This window comes from Cetorhinus maximus, chromosome 10, assembly GCF_964194155.1.
Source record: "Cetorhinus maximus chromosome 10, sCetMax3.hap1.1, whole genome shotgun sequence".
Lineage (NCBI taxonomy): Eukaryota > Metazoa > Chordata > Chondrichthyes > Lamniformes > Cetorhinidae > Cetorhinus > Cetorhinus maximus.
In genome coordinates, this window is record NC_135888.1 from 112,784,597 (window position 1) to 112,799,656 (window position 15,060).

Consider the following 15,060-nt stretch of genomic DNA (forward strand, 5'->3'; position numbering starts at 1 on the left):
GTAACTTAATAAAAAAAATGTTATTTCCAGCACCATTGGGAGTGAGGGACTCGGGTGCACCACTTCCTGACTACCCCTCCCCCAAACTTTACCGAATGTGACTGTAGGAAACGTTAGTTCAGCAATTACGACTTCTCTAATGATCTGCATCATAGGAGTAGTTTGAAGGCACTGAAGGCCCAAGTGAAGATCGGGTACCCTCCTTGGTTCAGGTGAGATCAAAAGAAAGGCCGGAGAATGAGTAGAGGTATTTTAGGAGAGAAGGGAGGAAGAAAATTCTGTTACCTTCGCCTGGTTCCTTTAATAAATCCATGATAACAGAATCTGCTCCCTTTGTGTACATAATAATCTCTTTTGTGAGGGGATGTTTGACTATTACAGACATCCTCTTCCTTGTTGAATCAAATGCTAATGTGTGCAACAGTTCAAAAGTGAGAAGATCTCCTTGAGGTAGCTTTACAATCACTTGGTCAGGTGTCCGAGACAATAATGTGAAATTGTAAGCCCGTGCAGCATGCACAAGGGCCGCCTCATCTGGGCTTTCAGCTTCATAGCAGAGCTCCAAATTGCCTTGTTTTTCATCAGCTTCTCCAATACCGTCATGATCTTCTCTAGCAATGTTATTAGCAGCTTCTCCATTTTCATGTACATTATTGATGAGGTCAGTCCCAGAACCAGCATCATCTGTTACACTCTCAGCATTATATGAAGACGCTGGACTAATTTTAGAGGATAGTGATGCTTTATTGCACAAACTCCCTGGTTCATCAGAGCCCGATTGTCTTGGTGTGGAAATGGAACTTGTGTGTTTCAATTTAAGCTTCTGAAATAGCTGCTGTAGCTTCTCCTGGGAATTTGTTGAAGTTTTTGACAAAGATGAAGACAACACCTAAAATTATTAAAACAACTGATCAGAACTTGCCCTCTGACAGAATGATCTACTTTGACAAGATAGAACTGCCTGTTTCTAACCTGGATAACTGTATAATCTACTATAATTTGTATTTAATATGTTGTCCTCAGGCTTGTATCATAGCAAATTGTACAGTCTCTGCCATTGGAAAAACCACAGCCTGAGAAGCTGTAAAGGTGACTAAGCGGATGGGATGGTGGGTGGGAGGGTGGGGGCTGGTGGGTGGGAGGGGTGGTGGTGTGCAGTTTAACTTTTTGCCCCAGTGGGTGCAGTAGTGCACAGGAAACCAGGAAGCTGGAGTTTCCCCTGATGCTATGATGTTTTAACTGTGTACACCATCACAGGCAGGTTCCCTGCCCAGGGGTCAGCCTGATTTCCTGGATTAGAAGGGTCAGGGGTCTGGAAAGGCAGGTTTGCTGGATCAAGCAGAGGAATGGAAAGGCACTTACTTCCTGGATCCAGGGAGCTTTTGCCTTCCAAGACTCAGGAAACCTGGCCAGCCAGAGTTAAATTTGAAATGGTGAATCACTATGAGGCACATATAACCTTGATATAATATTTAAATTGCCAAACCACCTCCTCGGAGTGGTTGGCTTCCCAAACCCCTGTCTTGCCTCTATTAAAACCAGAAGTGGGCAGGCTGGGGTTGTGATTAACACTAACTGCTCACCTGACCTGAAACCTACCTGTTTTTTGGCATTAAACTCCTCCCATGACCTCTACCAAGTGTATTCCAGAGTATACCCCTATTTTGGGGCTTTTTGAATCCCTAAGTCCCATAGCATGAGTTGATGACATGCTTCCAGGCTTTTTAAAATAGATAAGAGGTGCACAACAATGATATGAGCTGAGAACATTAAATTTGAAATCAGGAACCACAGGTTGGAAAATTACAGGCAGGGAAACATGCATTACAGAAATTTGCAGCACAGTGCTTACCTCTACAAACCAAAATAGATTTTAAACCAAACAGCTGATGGGAGGTTATAGCTTTGTAACAGTATGCAAAAAATCTGCAGTAAAGTAGAAATAATCCCAACGATTTAACGCATACATGTAGTAGAAACACACTCACTGGACTGTAATTATTTTTTTCTAGCCATTTTTAAAAGATTGGAAGAGAATAATGACATTAATTTAAAAAGTTGATTTCTGCAAAGAATTAGTCACACAGGTTTGAACTCCCCCCAGCTCTCACATCATTCATAATTGATTCATATGCCTTTTTGCCTACCTTTGGCTGTTGGCAAATGATGGAGGAGATATAGAGGTGAAAACAATCAATGTTCCAGAGGTGGAAGATAACAGTCTTGTTGATGGATCAGAATCGAGGTGGAAAAGTCAGTTCACAATTGAACAGAGTATCAAGGTGGTACACTGTTCAATTAAACCTGAGTGAGAAACTAGGGATGAAATTAGAAAATTGCAGTAAATAAAGAGGTCAGGCAACACCCACAAAGAGAGAAGCAGAGTTACCATTTCAGGTCTGTGACCTTTCATCAGAACTGAAAAAGTTGGAAATGCGATAGGTTTTGAGCAAGTGAAAGGGGAAAAGGTGGAAAGAACAAAAGGCAAGGTCTGCGATAGGGCAGAAGGCAGGAAAGATTAAATAACACAAAGTTTCATGGTATAAAGCCAAAGGGAGTGGTAACATGACAAGTAAAATTGAGTCTAGAGGAAGTGCGAATGGGAGAATAGCAACTGTCCAAATACAAAGGAAAGGAATTACAAAAGAAATAAGAGAAAAAAAATGGAACTAGCAAAATAAAAACAAAACAAAATGGTTGTGGTTTAAAATTTTGAATTCAATGTTGAGTCCGGAAGGCTGCAGAGCGCTAGTCGAAAGATGAGGTGCTATTCCTTGTGCTTATGTTGAGCTTAGTAAGCTAAGGAAGTTGATTGAGTAAGAAACATAGGTATGTAGATACTGGTGTGAACTTAGTAGAGGCATTTCAGTTTGTCAGTGTTGGGCTGTAGGGATATTACATTTGTCCAGAACTTGATGTTGGACAAGCATTAGGATAATATAGCAACAACTCTGGAGGTAATGTTGCTTTTGGTGTCATCAGCATACATGTAAGCTGGCCCCTGGGCTTGCAGATAATATCACTGAAGGGGGATGAGCAGATATAACCATCTAGGCACAAGAGGATAAACTGCAGGAAGTGGTGTGGTAACCATGCTGGGGCAGACTAGAGCACAACCAAGAGAGTTGGATGATATTTTTTATGAGGATGTCACTGACTGCAAACTTTACGATTTTCTACATGCCATCCAAGTCCCAGATGAATTCACGTGAACTTAATTACTAAAGGGAAAACTGTTCTAGACCTGGAGGTCACACTACAGGAAAAAGCAAAATTCTGAACTGCCTTCTTGGTTAAGAGACAGCAGATCTCCTCCAACAAGATAGTGACTCTGACTGAAGTTATAGAACTGCCTGATTGAGTAACTTTAGGCAGAGTCAAATTACTTCTGGTGTAAGTGCAACTGCCTCAGTGTGTTCCTGTAGAGGTTATCAAGTAGCTCACTAGGCCGAGAGAAACTCCCTAAAAAATGGCCTTCTTGTGAAGGATGATTAAATTGAGAGTCAAACTTCCTTCTGTGTTAAGAGGTGAGAAAATGTGAAATAAACTCTGAAAATTCTAAATTCTAAATTCTAAATAATGATACCAAAGTTAACAACAAAAGCTCCACATCTGAAAATAATAGGTCATACTAAGCCAGAAAGCAGCTAATGACCTTTAAGAGGTTTGCTTTTAAAGGCCAGGTAGAGAGTTTAAAAATGTGTCCAGTTTTATACAGAGCTTTAAGAATGCCATTCCTTTTTTGGGAAAAATTGCAAAAGAGGAAGCCTCGATCTCAATGTACATGATTTCTACCTTTAATAGCAGTCAACCAAACTACATATGACACATGCAGCTGGCTGAGGAGATAAAAGCTGAGGAGCACTGGGATTCAGAGACAGTGCATGCAAACAGCATTATACACAATTTTCTGATGAGTGCAAACCAGGAAATTCACCCTATGGTTGGAATTTTCTGGCCCCATTGGCGTCGGGCGTCATGGCGATTTGGGGTGGGGGCGGCGGAAGTGACAATATGGCCAAAAGGTCAAAAATCTGTTTCCTGCCAGCGTGAAAGCACAGCGGGATCGTCCAATGGTGTCTGATGTGACGGAACGCTAATCCCGCTGGAGGCCGGCGTGAACCCGCTTTGCATCCCGCGAATGGAATGCAAAGTATGGCCTGACCGGAATCAACTCCTAGGCCAGATTTACCGTTACGCCAGTGGGAAAACATGCCAGCCCAGGGCACGTCTGGACAAGTCTGACGTGCAGAAGCTGGGACTTGCCGTTAGGGCCTTGCTCAGATCGCGGACATCCGAGGAGTTGAAGATTTTGGAGCCCAAAAGCTACTGGACTCTGGAGGAACACATGCATTGCATGCTGGGTGGAATCTCATGGGCCTGGCTCCACCACGAAGTAGCTCTCAGAAGGCGGGAGGTCTCCGTTGATACCTCGGGTCTGCTTTGGAACACCATGGTCTTGGCTACAGGCTACAAGGGATGATTGGTGAAGGCGGGAGAGAGGAAGGTCCAGTTGTGAGAGGAAGAAGGTGTTGGGGGTTGAGAGGGGGGAGGGAGTATAGTGGGGGAGGAGGGTGTAATGTGGCAAGTGGGGAGGGGCACGCACAGGGGCGGGAAAGGGACCTGCGCGGGGGCGAGAGGGAAAGGAGCCTGCGCGGAGGTTTGGTGGAGGGGGTGGGGGTCAGAGGAGAGAAAAAGAAGCTCATGTGGGGGGTGGAGGTGGCGTGGGGGGCAGGTAGGACTCCACATGGGGGTTGGGGGGTGGGGAGATGGAGCCCACATGGGGACAAAGGAAGGAGTCCGTGCAGTAAAGGAAGGAAGAAGTTAGGGTGGAGGATGGAGTAGGGGTAGAGGCAATGGCACAATAGTATTGTTGCTGGAATAGTAACCCAGAGACCCAGGGTAATGCAACAGTGACAGGGGAAAGAACATGGGTGACCTGGGGAGGGGGAAAGGATGGGGGGTCTGAGCGGAAATGTGACAACCACCATTACTCTCAAATCGAAAGTGAGCGGAGCCTCATGTTGGATGGGTACAGGTGCTGCATGGGGGTGTGATCAGTGGGTGGATGGAGATGCAGGTCAGCTCAGATGGACAACTGAGAGTGAGCCCCAGCAGACAGCATTGAAAATGCTCGGGATATTGAGATAAGTGTGATAGAGGAAGGCCCCACGTGCATGGGAGAGTGCGTGCACGAGGCTCTGAAAGGCCCTGCCACACATACACTTCTCCCTCCAGAATCACTCATGGTCTGGCTGCGAGCAGCTGAACTGTTAGTGGGGGTGATACAGGCGGAGGACTCGTGAAGCCTGTAAATGAAGCTGAAAAACAACTTTGCACATTGTTCAGTGTAGGTGAATATATTCTCAGATTATGAAGTTATAAAATGCATTCACCCGTGCAACCACTTTTGATCAGAAATTCTTAACTTTCTAGGCCTACTACTTCTTCTAGATGCTGCTCTGAACATCTGCAGGAGGAGTGGATACAGCCTATGCAAGGGTTGGCCCTGTTGCCTCTGATGACTTTGATGTGTCCCCTCTGGAGAGCCGAGGCCTTAAGGGCCCCAGCTTGCTTTGGCTGTTGTGGCGACAGAGGATGAGGTTGAGGGGGTCACAGGCAAATGGGACTTGGAGGGAGACGACAGCCTCTGAGATTCTTGAGTGGATGACCCAGGGGTGTTCAGCTGCCGCTCCTCTTCCCTTCGGGTACCCAAGGGCCCCAGCCTAACTTCTTGAGGGGAAGGAGCACTTAGAGGGACACATTACCACTGCAGGAACCAGTCCATGACTCATGTGATGGAGTGCAGGTCTGCATGCTTCTCCACGTGAGCACCACTTCACCAGAGAGTAGGCGGACACACTCCTCTGTCTTGCGTGTCAATTAGTTGAGGGTTTCCAACAGCTCTGTATGATGTTCCCTCACCTTCTGCTGACTCTCCATGAGTTGGAAGGCCAAGTCCAGAGGTTCATCATCTGACTCGGACCTCACAGATGCCTCTTCTGCAGCAGTCCTCTGTGTGCCAAGGAGCTCAGCTGAACCTAACTCCTCCTGCTGCAGACACATGTCTATGCGGTGGTCACCAGATTGTGAACCCAAGCATGCTCTAGACCTAGATCCCAGTGAGATGTGTATCTCTGTGCTGGTGGAGGATGTGGGCAGATGTGACAGGTCTTCCAGGCTGCTTATTTCCAGCTCTTCAATAGAGTAGCTGTCCTCTTTGCTGGAGGTGAGGGCATGGATGGAGCTGGGGGGCTGGCTGCTGAGGGTCTCAGTCACTTGTCAGAGCTCCCTGTGAACCAAAGTAGATGTAATTAGTGCATGGCAGCAGAGTCAAAAGGAGGAGAGACAGGACTCACAGTTGGGTGAAGAGAGGGGTGAGGGGGTGAAGGATCCTCCTGTGGATGTTCACTGCCAAACTCACTGTCACCACAGGCATGGTCCATGTTCTTACCAGTCAGCTGATGGTACAGTCCTCCAAGTAAGTGAGGGGCCTAATGTTGGCCACTTCATCCCTGGTCTGGGACCTCTCCCTGCTGTTCTGAGCCAGCTTCTCTTGCATGAAAACAGATGGAGTGTGTGTGACCAGGACACATGGCACTGCATGGAATGTTTGTGTGGTGAGCGGAGCCATGGATGGGATGAGGACGCGAGCTCCAGAGGGTATGAGCCTGTTGGAGATGTGAGGTTGTGTGTGAGAGTTAGTGGTGTTGTCCCCTGAGGTGCGAGATTGTGCGGATGTGTGATGGGTTTGTGAGTGTGAGAGTTGAGAGTGATGAGGTGGTTAACTTACCCTGGCAGAATGGATGAGAGCATTCATCCTCTTCCTGCACTGAATGGCTGACCTCCTCTGTGCTCCAGTGGCGCTGACCACTGCTGCCATCACCTCCCAGGCCGAATTGTTGACTCTGGTGGACCTCCTGTGGCCAGAGTGGGGTAGAGGACATCATGGCAGCCTTCCATTGCGTCCAGCAGGCACCCCAGAGAGGCGTCACTAAACCTGGGGGCTGCCGTCTTCTTTGCTTTTGGGGCCATCTGTCTCCTGGAGCAGTCCTGCTCTGAAGACATGAAGAAGGCATGTGCTCTGGTACGCTTTAAATATGGCACCTGGAGCAAGGAAGCGCTGATGTCGCAGCGTGGTTGGCAAATCTGAGCCTGTCTGCTCGTGATCCGGTGTGTTCCCCATGAATACATAATTAATGAGGTGGGACATGCTGTGTATGGGACAGTATGGTGCAAAAACCCACCATTGCGTCCGGCATATAAAACGTCCTTGCTCTTGCCCGCTACTGCACTTTGTGCAAATCTGGGACAATTCTGCCCTATATTTCAAAATGATCAATTATTTAGATAGTGCTTTAAACCACTACAAAATTCAGAGTACATCACAAACTGGTGACAGAGAGTTCAGATGTCAAACTGCAAGAGGAAAGCTTGAACTGTTAATGCCACAATCTGAACCAATTATGTGCTTGAAATGCACTTCAGTCTATCTTCTTAATTAAACTTAAAGTTGGAAAAAAAGTGCTTAATTTTACAACTTTTTTATGAGCAGTGGGTTTTACAACAGATAATGATCAGTGCAGGGTCCCACAACATATTCAAGTGACTGGAAATGATACAAAGATAGGTGGAGGGACAGGTAGTATTGAGGAGGCGGGGAGGCTGCAGAAGGATTTGGACAGGTTAGGAGAATGGGCAAAGAAGTGGCAGATGGAATACAACGTGGGGAAGTGTGAGGTCATGCACTTTGGGAGGAAGAATAGAGGCATAGACTATTTTCTAAATGGGGAGAGAATTCAGAAATCTGGAGTGCAAAGGGACTTGGGAGTCCTAGTCCAGGATTCTCTTAAGGTTAACTTGCAGGTTGAGCCGGTAGTTAGGAAGGCAAATGCAATGTTGGCATTTATTTCGAGAGGACTAGAATATAAAAGCATGGATGTGCTGCTGAGGCTTTATAAGGCTCTGGTCAGACCACATTTAGAATATTGTGAGCAATTTTGGGCCCCGTATCTCAGGAAGGATATGCTGACCCTGGAGAGGGTCCAGAGGAGGTTCACGAGAATGATCCCAGGAATGAAAGGCTTAACATATGAGGAATGTTTGAGGACTCTGGGTCTATACTCGATGGAGTTTAGAAGGATGAGGGGGGATCTGATTGAAACTTACAGAATACTGAAAGGCCTGGATAGAGTGGACGTGGGGAAGATGTTTCTATTAGTAGGAGAGACTAGGACCCGAGGGCACAGCCTCAGAGTAAAGGGAAGACCTTTTAGAACAGAGATGAGGAGAAACGTCTTTAGCCAGAGAGTGGTGAATCTATGGAATTCATTGCCACCGAAGGCTGTGGAGGCCAGGTCATTGGGTGTATTTAAGACCCGAGATAGATAGGTTCTTGATTGGTAAGGGGATCAAAGGTTACGGGGAGAAGGCGGGAGAATGGGGTTGAGAAACTTATCAGCCATGATTGAATGGTGGAGCAGACTCGATGGGCCAAATGGCCTAATTTCTGCTCCTATTTCTTATGGTCTTATGAAATGAAATGCTATTTTACCATGTGCTTTGAACTGCAATAACATTAGGCTTTATGGTACTGCCCATTCTGGAGGCACAATGTATTCAGAACATGTTATACTGGGACAGAAACCATTAAATTTGATCTAATCTTCAATTTTTAACAGAATATTCAGCTTATCTCACTGGACTGCCCACAGAAACTAGTGACCCTCACATCTTTTTCCTCCTGCTATACGTGTCTATAGAATAAATTTTAACAAATTAACCAAAATAGCATCGACTTACTCGTTGCCTTGGTTGTGTTGCTGTGGAAACCACAACTGTGTTACACAATGTCAAAGCCAGAAAGAAATCTATGATGCATGCACTTTCCAACCCAATGCCAGCTTTTAGTCGAGTCAACGCGTCCATATGCACAACAGCATCTTGAATTCTGTTCAACAAGACTTCATCAGGAATGATATCTTTCTCCTAAGGCACAAACACAAAAAAACATAAACAGCATTTTCTTTTAATTATGAATTGGATCACTGGGACCTGAGGCTAGATCCTCTATTCATTTACCGTAGTATAACTCCGTCACTTAACTCCACTCAGCTATTCAGTTTAATTTTAATATAAATGCATTTTGCAGACTTTTAATCAGTCACATTTGCAATAGCTCGATCATTGAAAATGAACAAGTGACTTGTTTTCAAAGTGAAGCTTATTTCTATAAATCTCACAAAGGCACTGCTCACTTCCCTCAATTTTATTCTACTGCAGTTCCATACTCATGCTTTCTTACATGTGACACTGTTATCTTGGCATGGTTCCATTACCCCAGCAGGTACTGACTAGCTGAACATCTAACATCATTGTGACATGCACATTATCAGCAAGTACTGCTGCCTCCACTTATGCTACAGCAAGGTGTTATATAAAACTATTTTAAAATTCCACAGCTCTGTTATTAAGTTTGTCTTAGGGCTCGGAAAAAGTTTACGAGAGAGGAGGTGGGATAGACATTTCTGATTGTGATTTAATGAAGATTTTTACATCATAATAGCAGAGACTGATGAGCAGAAGAATACGCTTCATTGCTACCGACTGTTCGATTTCATTTGCCACCCCGTTTGACAGTTTTATTTTAATTTCACTGCTTGACATCCCAGTTTTAGACATCTAGTTCCCAATTTCCATAGTTGAGAATTAGTTTTAAAAAATAAAATGCCTATGTGTATTGCAAACATAGAATTTCTGCAAAACAATGCCAGATGAAATATATAATATAAAACAAGCACACATATATATATTGGGTAGAATTTTGCCAATTGGACAGACAGTCCAACATTGGGAGGAAATCTATGTCTTCAGCACATGAGTGACCAGTGCGACTTTCTCCATGAATTTTACAGGCAGAAGCCAATTAAATGGCTGCTGCTGGGGCTATAATCCCATTTAAGATGGCAGTCCAACCTGAGAGCAGCCGTTTCAATCACAGGGTTGGCAGCTCTGCAGTGTCACCAGGAGCAGTGGTCGTGAGTGAGGCAGGTCGGGGCCTTGCTGCATTCAGTTGGTAGGGAAAAGAAAATTAAAAGATTTGAGGGGTCGCGTGCTGGAGGGGAGATTTGAGTTTTTGAGGTGGCTGCAATGCTATCTTCCCTGATCGCGGCCTCCTCTTTGTTTTAAAAAACCTCCCACACAACTCAGGCTGCCACTGGGTGGCCACCTCCTTGAGGAGCTGACAGCCTCCTCAAGTGGCAGGGTGGTCAGTCTGCCATCAGCAAAATGTTGACGGCACTGTAAATGGCCCTTAATAGGGCCTTTATATATCTAAATTGGCTGCCAGCCTCCTCAAGGTGGGCAGCCGCTCCGATTCGAGTCCCACTGTTAAAATTCCCCAGTGGTGGGACATCACCAGGAAGCTGGCCCAATATGGCTCCCTGCAGTTTTACCACCCAGTCTCCTGGGGGCAGTTAAAAGTCAGTCTATTGTGTATAAATAAACTTGCACTTAGGACTAGGACATCTAAAGTACCGTGTGCATTTCCAGTTGCCACACTATAGGAATAATCTGAATGCACTAGAGAGGGTGCAGAGGAGATTCATCAGGATGTTGCCTGGGCTGGAGTATTTCAGCTATAGCGAGAGACTATATAGGCTGGGGTTGTTTTCCTTAGAGCAGAGAAGGCTGAGGGGGGACCTGATTGAGGTGTACAAAATGATGATGGGCATAGATATGGTAGATAGTAATAAGCTTTTCCTCTTCATGGAAGGGTCAGTAATCAGGGGGCATAGATTTAAGGTAAGGGGCAGGAGGTTTAAAGGGGATTTGAGGAAAATTTTTTCACCCAGAGGTTGGGGGATATCTTAAACTCACTGCCTGGGAGGGTGGTAGAGACAGGAACACTCACAACATTTAAGTAGTATATGAAAATTTGAAATGCCATAGAATACAGGGCTACAGGCCAAGTGCTGGTAAATGGGATTAGAGTAGATAGGGGCTTGATGACCGGCGCAGACATGATGGGCCAAAGGGCTTCTTTCCGTGCTGTAAAACTCTATGACTCTATGACTTAGGACTAGGAACATTAGGACTAGGAACATAGGGCTTAGGAGCAGGGGTAGGCCATTCAGCCTTTCAAGCCTGCTCCGTCATTCAACAAAAACCGGTTGTGGTTTCAACTGCACTTTGCCATCTGCCTGCACAACCCTTGACTCTCTTGTATATCAAAAATCTGTCTAACTCTGCCTTGAATAAACCCAATGACCCAGCCTCCATTGCTTTCAGGGAAAGAGAATTCTACATAGTAACAACCCTTAGAGAAAAAAGTCTCATCTCCATTTTAAATGATAGACCTCTTATTCTTAAACTGTGTCCCCTAGTTCTAGTCTCTCCCACAAGTCTCCCACACATCCTCCTGGTATCTAACCCAACAAAATCTGCTCAGAGTGTTATATGTTTCAATAAGATCACCACTCATTCTTCTAAACTCCAATGGGTAAAGGCCATTTTTCAACCTTTCTTCATAAGATAAGCCCCTCAACCCAGGAATGAGTCGAGTGAATCTCCTTTGAACTGCTTCTAATGGAATTATATCATATTTCAAATAAGGAGACTAAACCTGTACATAGTATTCCAGAAGTGGTCTCACCAAGGCCCTGTATAGCTGCAGTAAAACTTCCCTGCTTTAATATTCCATTCCCCCTACAAAAAATGCCAACATTCCATGTGCTTTCCTAACCACTTGCTGTACCTGCTTACTAACTTTTTGTGATTCTTGTACCAGGATACCCAGATCCCTCTGTACCACCGAGTTCTGAAATCTCTCCATTTGAATAGTAGACTGCTTTTCTATTCTTCCTGCAAAAGTGGAAAATTCCACATTTTTCCACATTACACTCCATCTACAAAATTTTTGCCCATTCACTTAACCTGTCTATACTCCTTTGTAGACTCTCTACCTCCTCTTGACAACTTACTTTCCTACCTATTTTAATGTCATCGGCAAATTTAGTTACCATAGATTTGGTCCTTTCATCCAAATCATTGAGGAAGGTTGTAAATAATTGAGGCGCCAAGCACTGATCCCTGTGGCACTGCACTTGTTACAGCTTGCTAACCCAATAAAGATCCATTTATCCCTACTCTGTGCTTTCTGTTAGCCAACCAATCCTTTATCCATGCTAATACACTAACCCCTTTATCATGTAATCTTTTTACGTATATTAACTTTTGACGTGGCACCTTATTGAATGATTTCTGGAAATCCAAGTGCACCACATCTACAAGTTCCCCTTTATCCACCATGCTTGCTGCTTCCTCAAAAATCTCTAATAAATGAGTTAAAAAAACAACTGCACCATTCTTATAGTAAATATAAATATCAGGGGAAAAAAAGTCAAATTAGTCTTATGTTGCACAGCACTACAATGGCCTCTGATGTCCTTTTGCCCCCAGTGAAAGCATAATGTTCCTCACCTATTTCTGGTGTGATAAATTATGGCAGCCTTTGCCTGACAATTTCTTGGAGCACTTTGAGGCATGGCTTAACAGGCTAATTGTTCTATGCTATGAGAACCCACGGATGTCATGAACTTTTGGCATCTTCACTAACTCAAACTAGCCAACCATCTGGCCAAATTCCACTTGTCCATTTCTGGTCAATGGTTTCTTTCATGACTTTGGCTGCCATTGCAAAGGCTTTTGACTCTGTCTACCATGCAGAGCTATGGAAAATCCTTAATGGGTTTGGAGAATCACATCACTTAATCTGGCTCATTCAGAGATTTTACGAACAGGCAAAAGATGTAGTACATATATTTGGAGACAAGACAGTGCCATTTCTATTCAATTTTGGCCAGAGTTACACAAGGATGTTAGCTTTTACCACTGCTTTTCAATACATAGAAAAGCTCATGAAAGAAGTCAGCTCTGCTCTCCCAGAACATCTCAGGGCCAGATTTTCACCACAGGAGGTAGGTAGCATGAATCGGGAAATTGCCCAGCTTAGCACACCCACCTCGGGGAAAAAGCCCCTAATGGCACGATTTTTGCTCCTGTTTGGTTGGGCTGGGGGAGCGCCTGGAGGAGGTGGGGAGGTGGGGGGAAGGAGGTGTGGAATGGAATCAGGAACAGATTGGAGGTGGTCGCAGGGACTGGCAAATGGTGAGGAGAGAAGGCCCACCTTGGCCCTCTGGGACCTCGTCCCAGTTACTTTGTTAAATATTAGGCTCGCTAGCCCTCACCACTTCCTCATTCTCCACCCACTTCTTGTGCACCAACCATGCCAACTCATTTCCCCCACCCAACCTCAATGACCCCTTCCCTCCATGCCAACTCATAGCACTTTCATGCCCATTCATCCAGTATACACTCTGTACAGAACAAATGAATCCGATAGTAACAATGGCACGTGTGAAAATGCTTACAAAAAACATTCATAACTTTCTTTTAAAAATGCTGCTGCAAGAACCCTATAAACAAGTCAATCAATCAAAACTTTAAAGCATTAATAACAAGTTATAAGCACTTGGCACCTCTTTATCTTGTGTAAATAAACACTAAGCCATTGACAAAATAGATCTCAGGAAAAAAATGCTTGTAAACCTATCAATCAAGCAATGTTTTCCCTTCTGTGCACCTTTTGCAACAAAGTAATGGATGTCTAGGCTCTCAACCAAGCCTCACAATTGCACAAAAGGAAAATCATTGCTTGATTGACAGCTCAAGTGGGAGACAGGTGCAGGGATTCCACCCATGAGGTTCTTGATCCTGGGGAAGGCCTGCTGCTGGCCTGTCAAGTGCCTGAGTGGCACTTAATTCAGTGAGCCTTCCCTAAAAGAGATGACAGAGATTCTCACCGACTCTCCAGCCAGCAGATGAGACACCCATCACTTTCATGAAATCCAGATCCATATTTCCATCTTTCCAATTTTCATATGATCCTGGTTAATGGAATTATCAGGAAGCTTGGTGCCAACTTTCGTAAATACGGTGAAAATGCTTAGATCCATGGTGCCACTGCCTCCTGCATCAGCTCCACAGCTGCCACTGACTATTCAACAGCAAGACTTGAATAAGTCAGATCTTCCCTTATCTTAAAGGCAAAGTCATAATGTTAGGCTCTCAAAGATCCATATCTCCAGCCTCAATTACTATTTGCTTCCCAGCTGCCATCTCAGGCTAAGATGCAAATTGCAGAAATTTGGTGCACTGCTTCACCTAAGTCCAAATTCCTCCTCCATATCCAATACATTACCAAGATCTCTTACTTTTATCTCTTTGATACTGCCAATCACTGAAACCCTAACCTACAGTTCCATTATCCTGAGGGCTGTACTTCTCCAATGCCCTCCTTGCATTTCTCCCTATATTTCCACCATTCTTAAACTGTAACTCATCCAACTTGCATTCTCATCAACAATAAGGCCCACTTCCTATTACCTCTTCTGCCATTCCTTTCAATTCTTCCATGGCCACATCTGCTTCTATTTCTATAACCTCCTACAGCCTATGTACAGATTGTCCACTTTTATGATACTGGTACTTTTCTCATTCAATTATCTCTTTGACTGAGGAAAAATAAAGCTATAATCACCTTTTGGATTTCAAAAAAAGGCTCTAATTGACCTGAGCGTCTGCTAATAACAATTAGTCTCTAATTAACCTAAGTAAGCCACAGCAGTTGAACCTTGTGGCCTTCAAGGGATACAGAAACAACTATTTATTAGCTGCATCACTTTATATAATATGCCTGTCCTTCTAAATTAGTTTATAAAGGTTGCAAAGTGGTAATGTTACTCCACTATTAATCCAGAGGCCTGAACTAATACTCCCGAGACATGAGTTCATATCCTACCAAGGCAGCTGAAGGTATTTAAATGTAATTAATTACTCTGGAATAAAATGTTAGTTTTATTAATAATAAAACTACCAGATTGCTGTAAAAGCCCATCTGGTTCATTAATGTCCTTTAGGGAAGGGAATCTGCCAGTCTTGTTCAGTCTACATGTGACCCCAGACCCACACTCTCTCTTACCTGCCCTCTGAAAGTTGTAG

At 44.5% G+C, this 15,060-nt stretch overlaps 1 protein-coding gene across 3 annotated transcripts in view; it reads right to left on the reverse strand.

The window, feature by feature from the left end:
• Positions 1–15,060, reverse strand: part of atp10b (ATPase phospholipid transporting 10B) — a 368,600-nt gene that overhangs the window by 56,866 nt on the left and 296,674 nt on the right. For all 3 annotated transcript variants that reach the window (XR_013577824.1, XM_078551015.1, XM_078551014.1), the window contains 2 exons: positions 8,803–8,988; positions 286–889 (listed from right to left, as the gene is read on the reverse strand). Coding sequence is in view for 2 of the 3 variants with exons in the window: in XM_078551015.1 (XP_078407141.1) it covers positions 286–889; positions 8,803–8,988 (790 nt within the window). In the remaining variant the exon portion in view is untranslated. The remainder of the gene's footprint in view (positions 1–285; positions 890–8,802; positions 8,989–15,060) is intronic.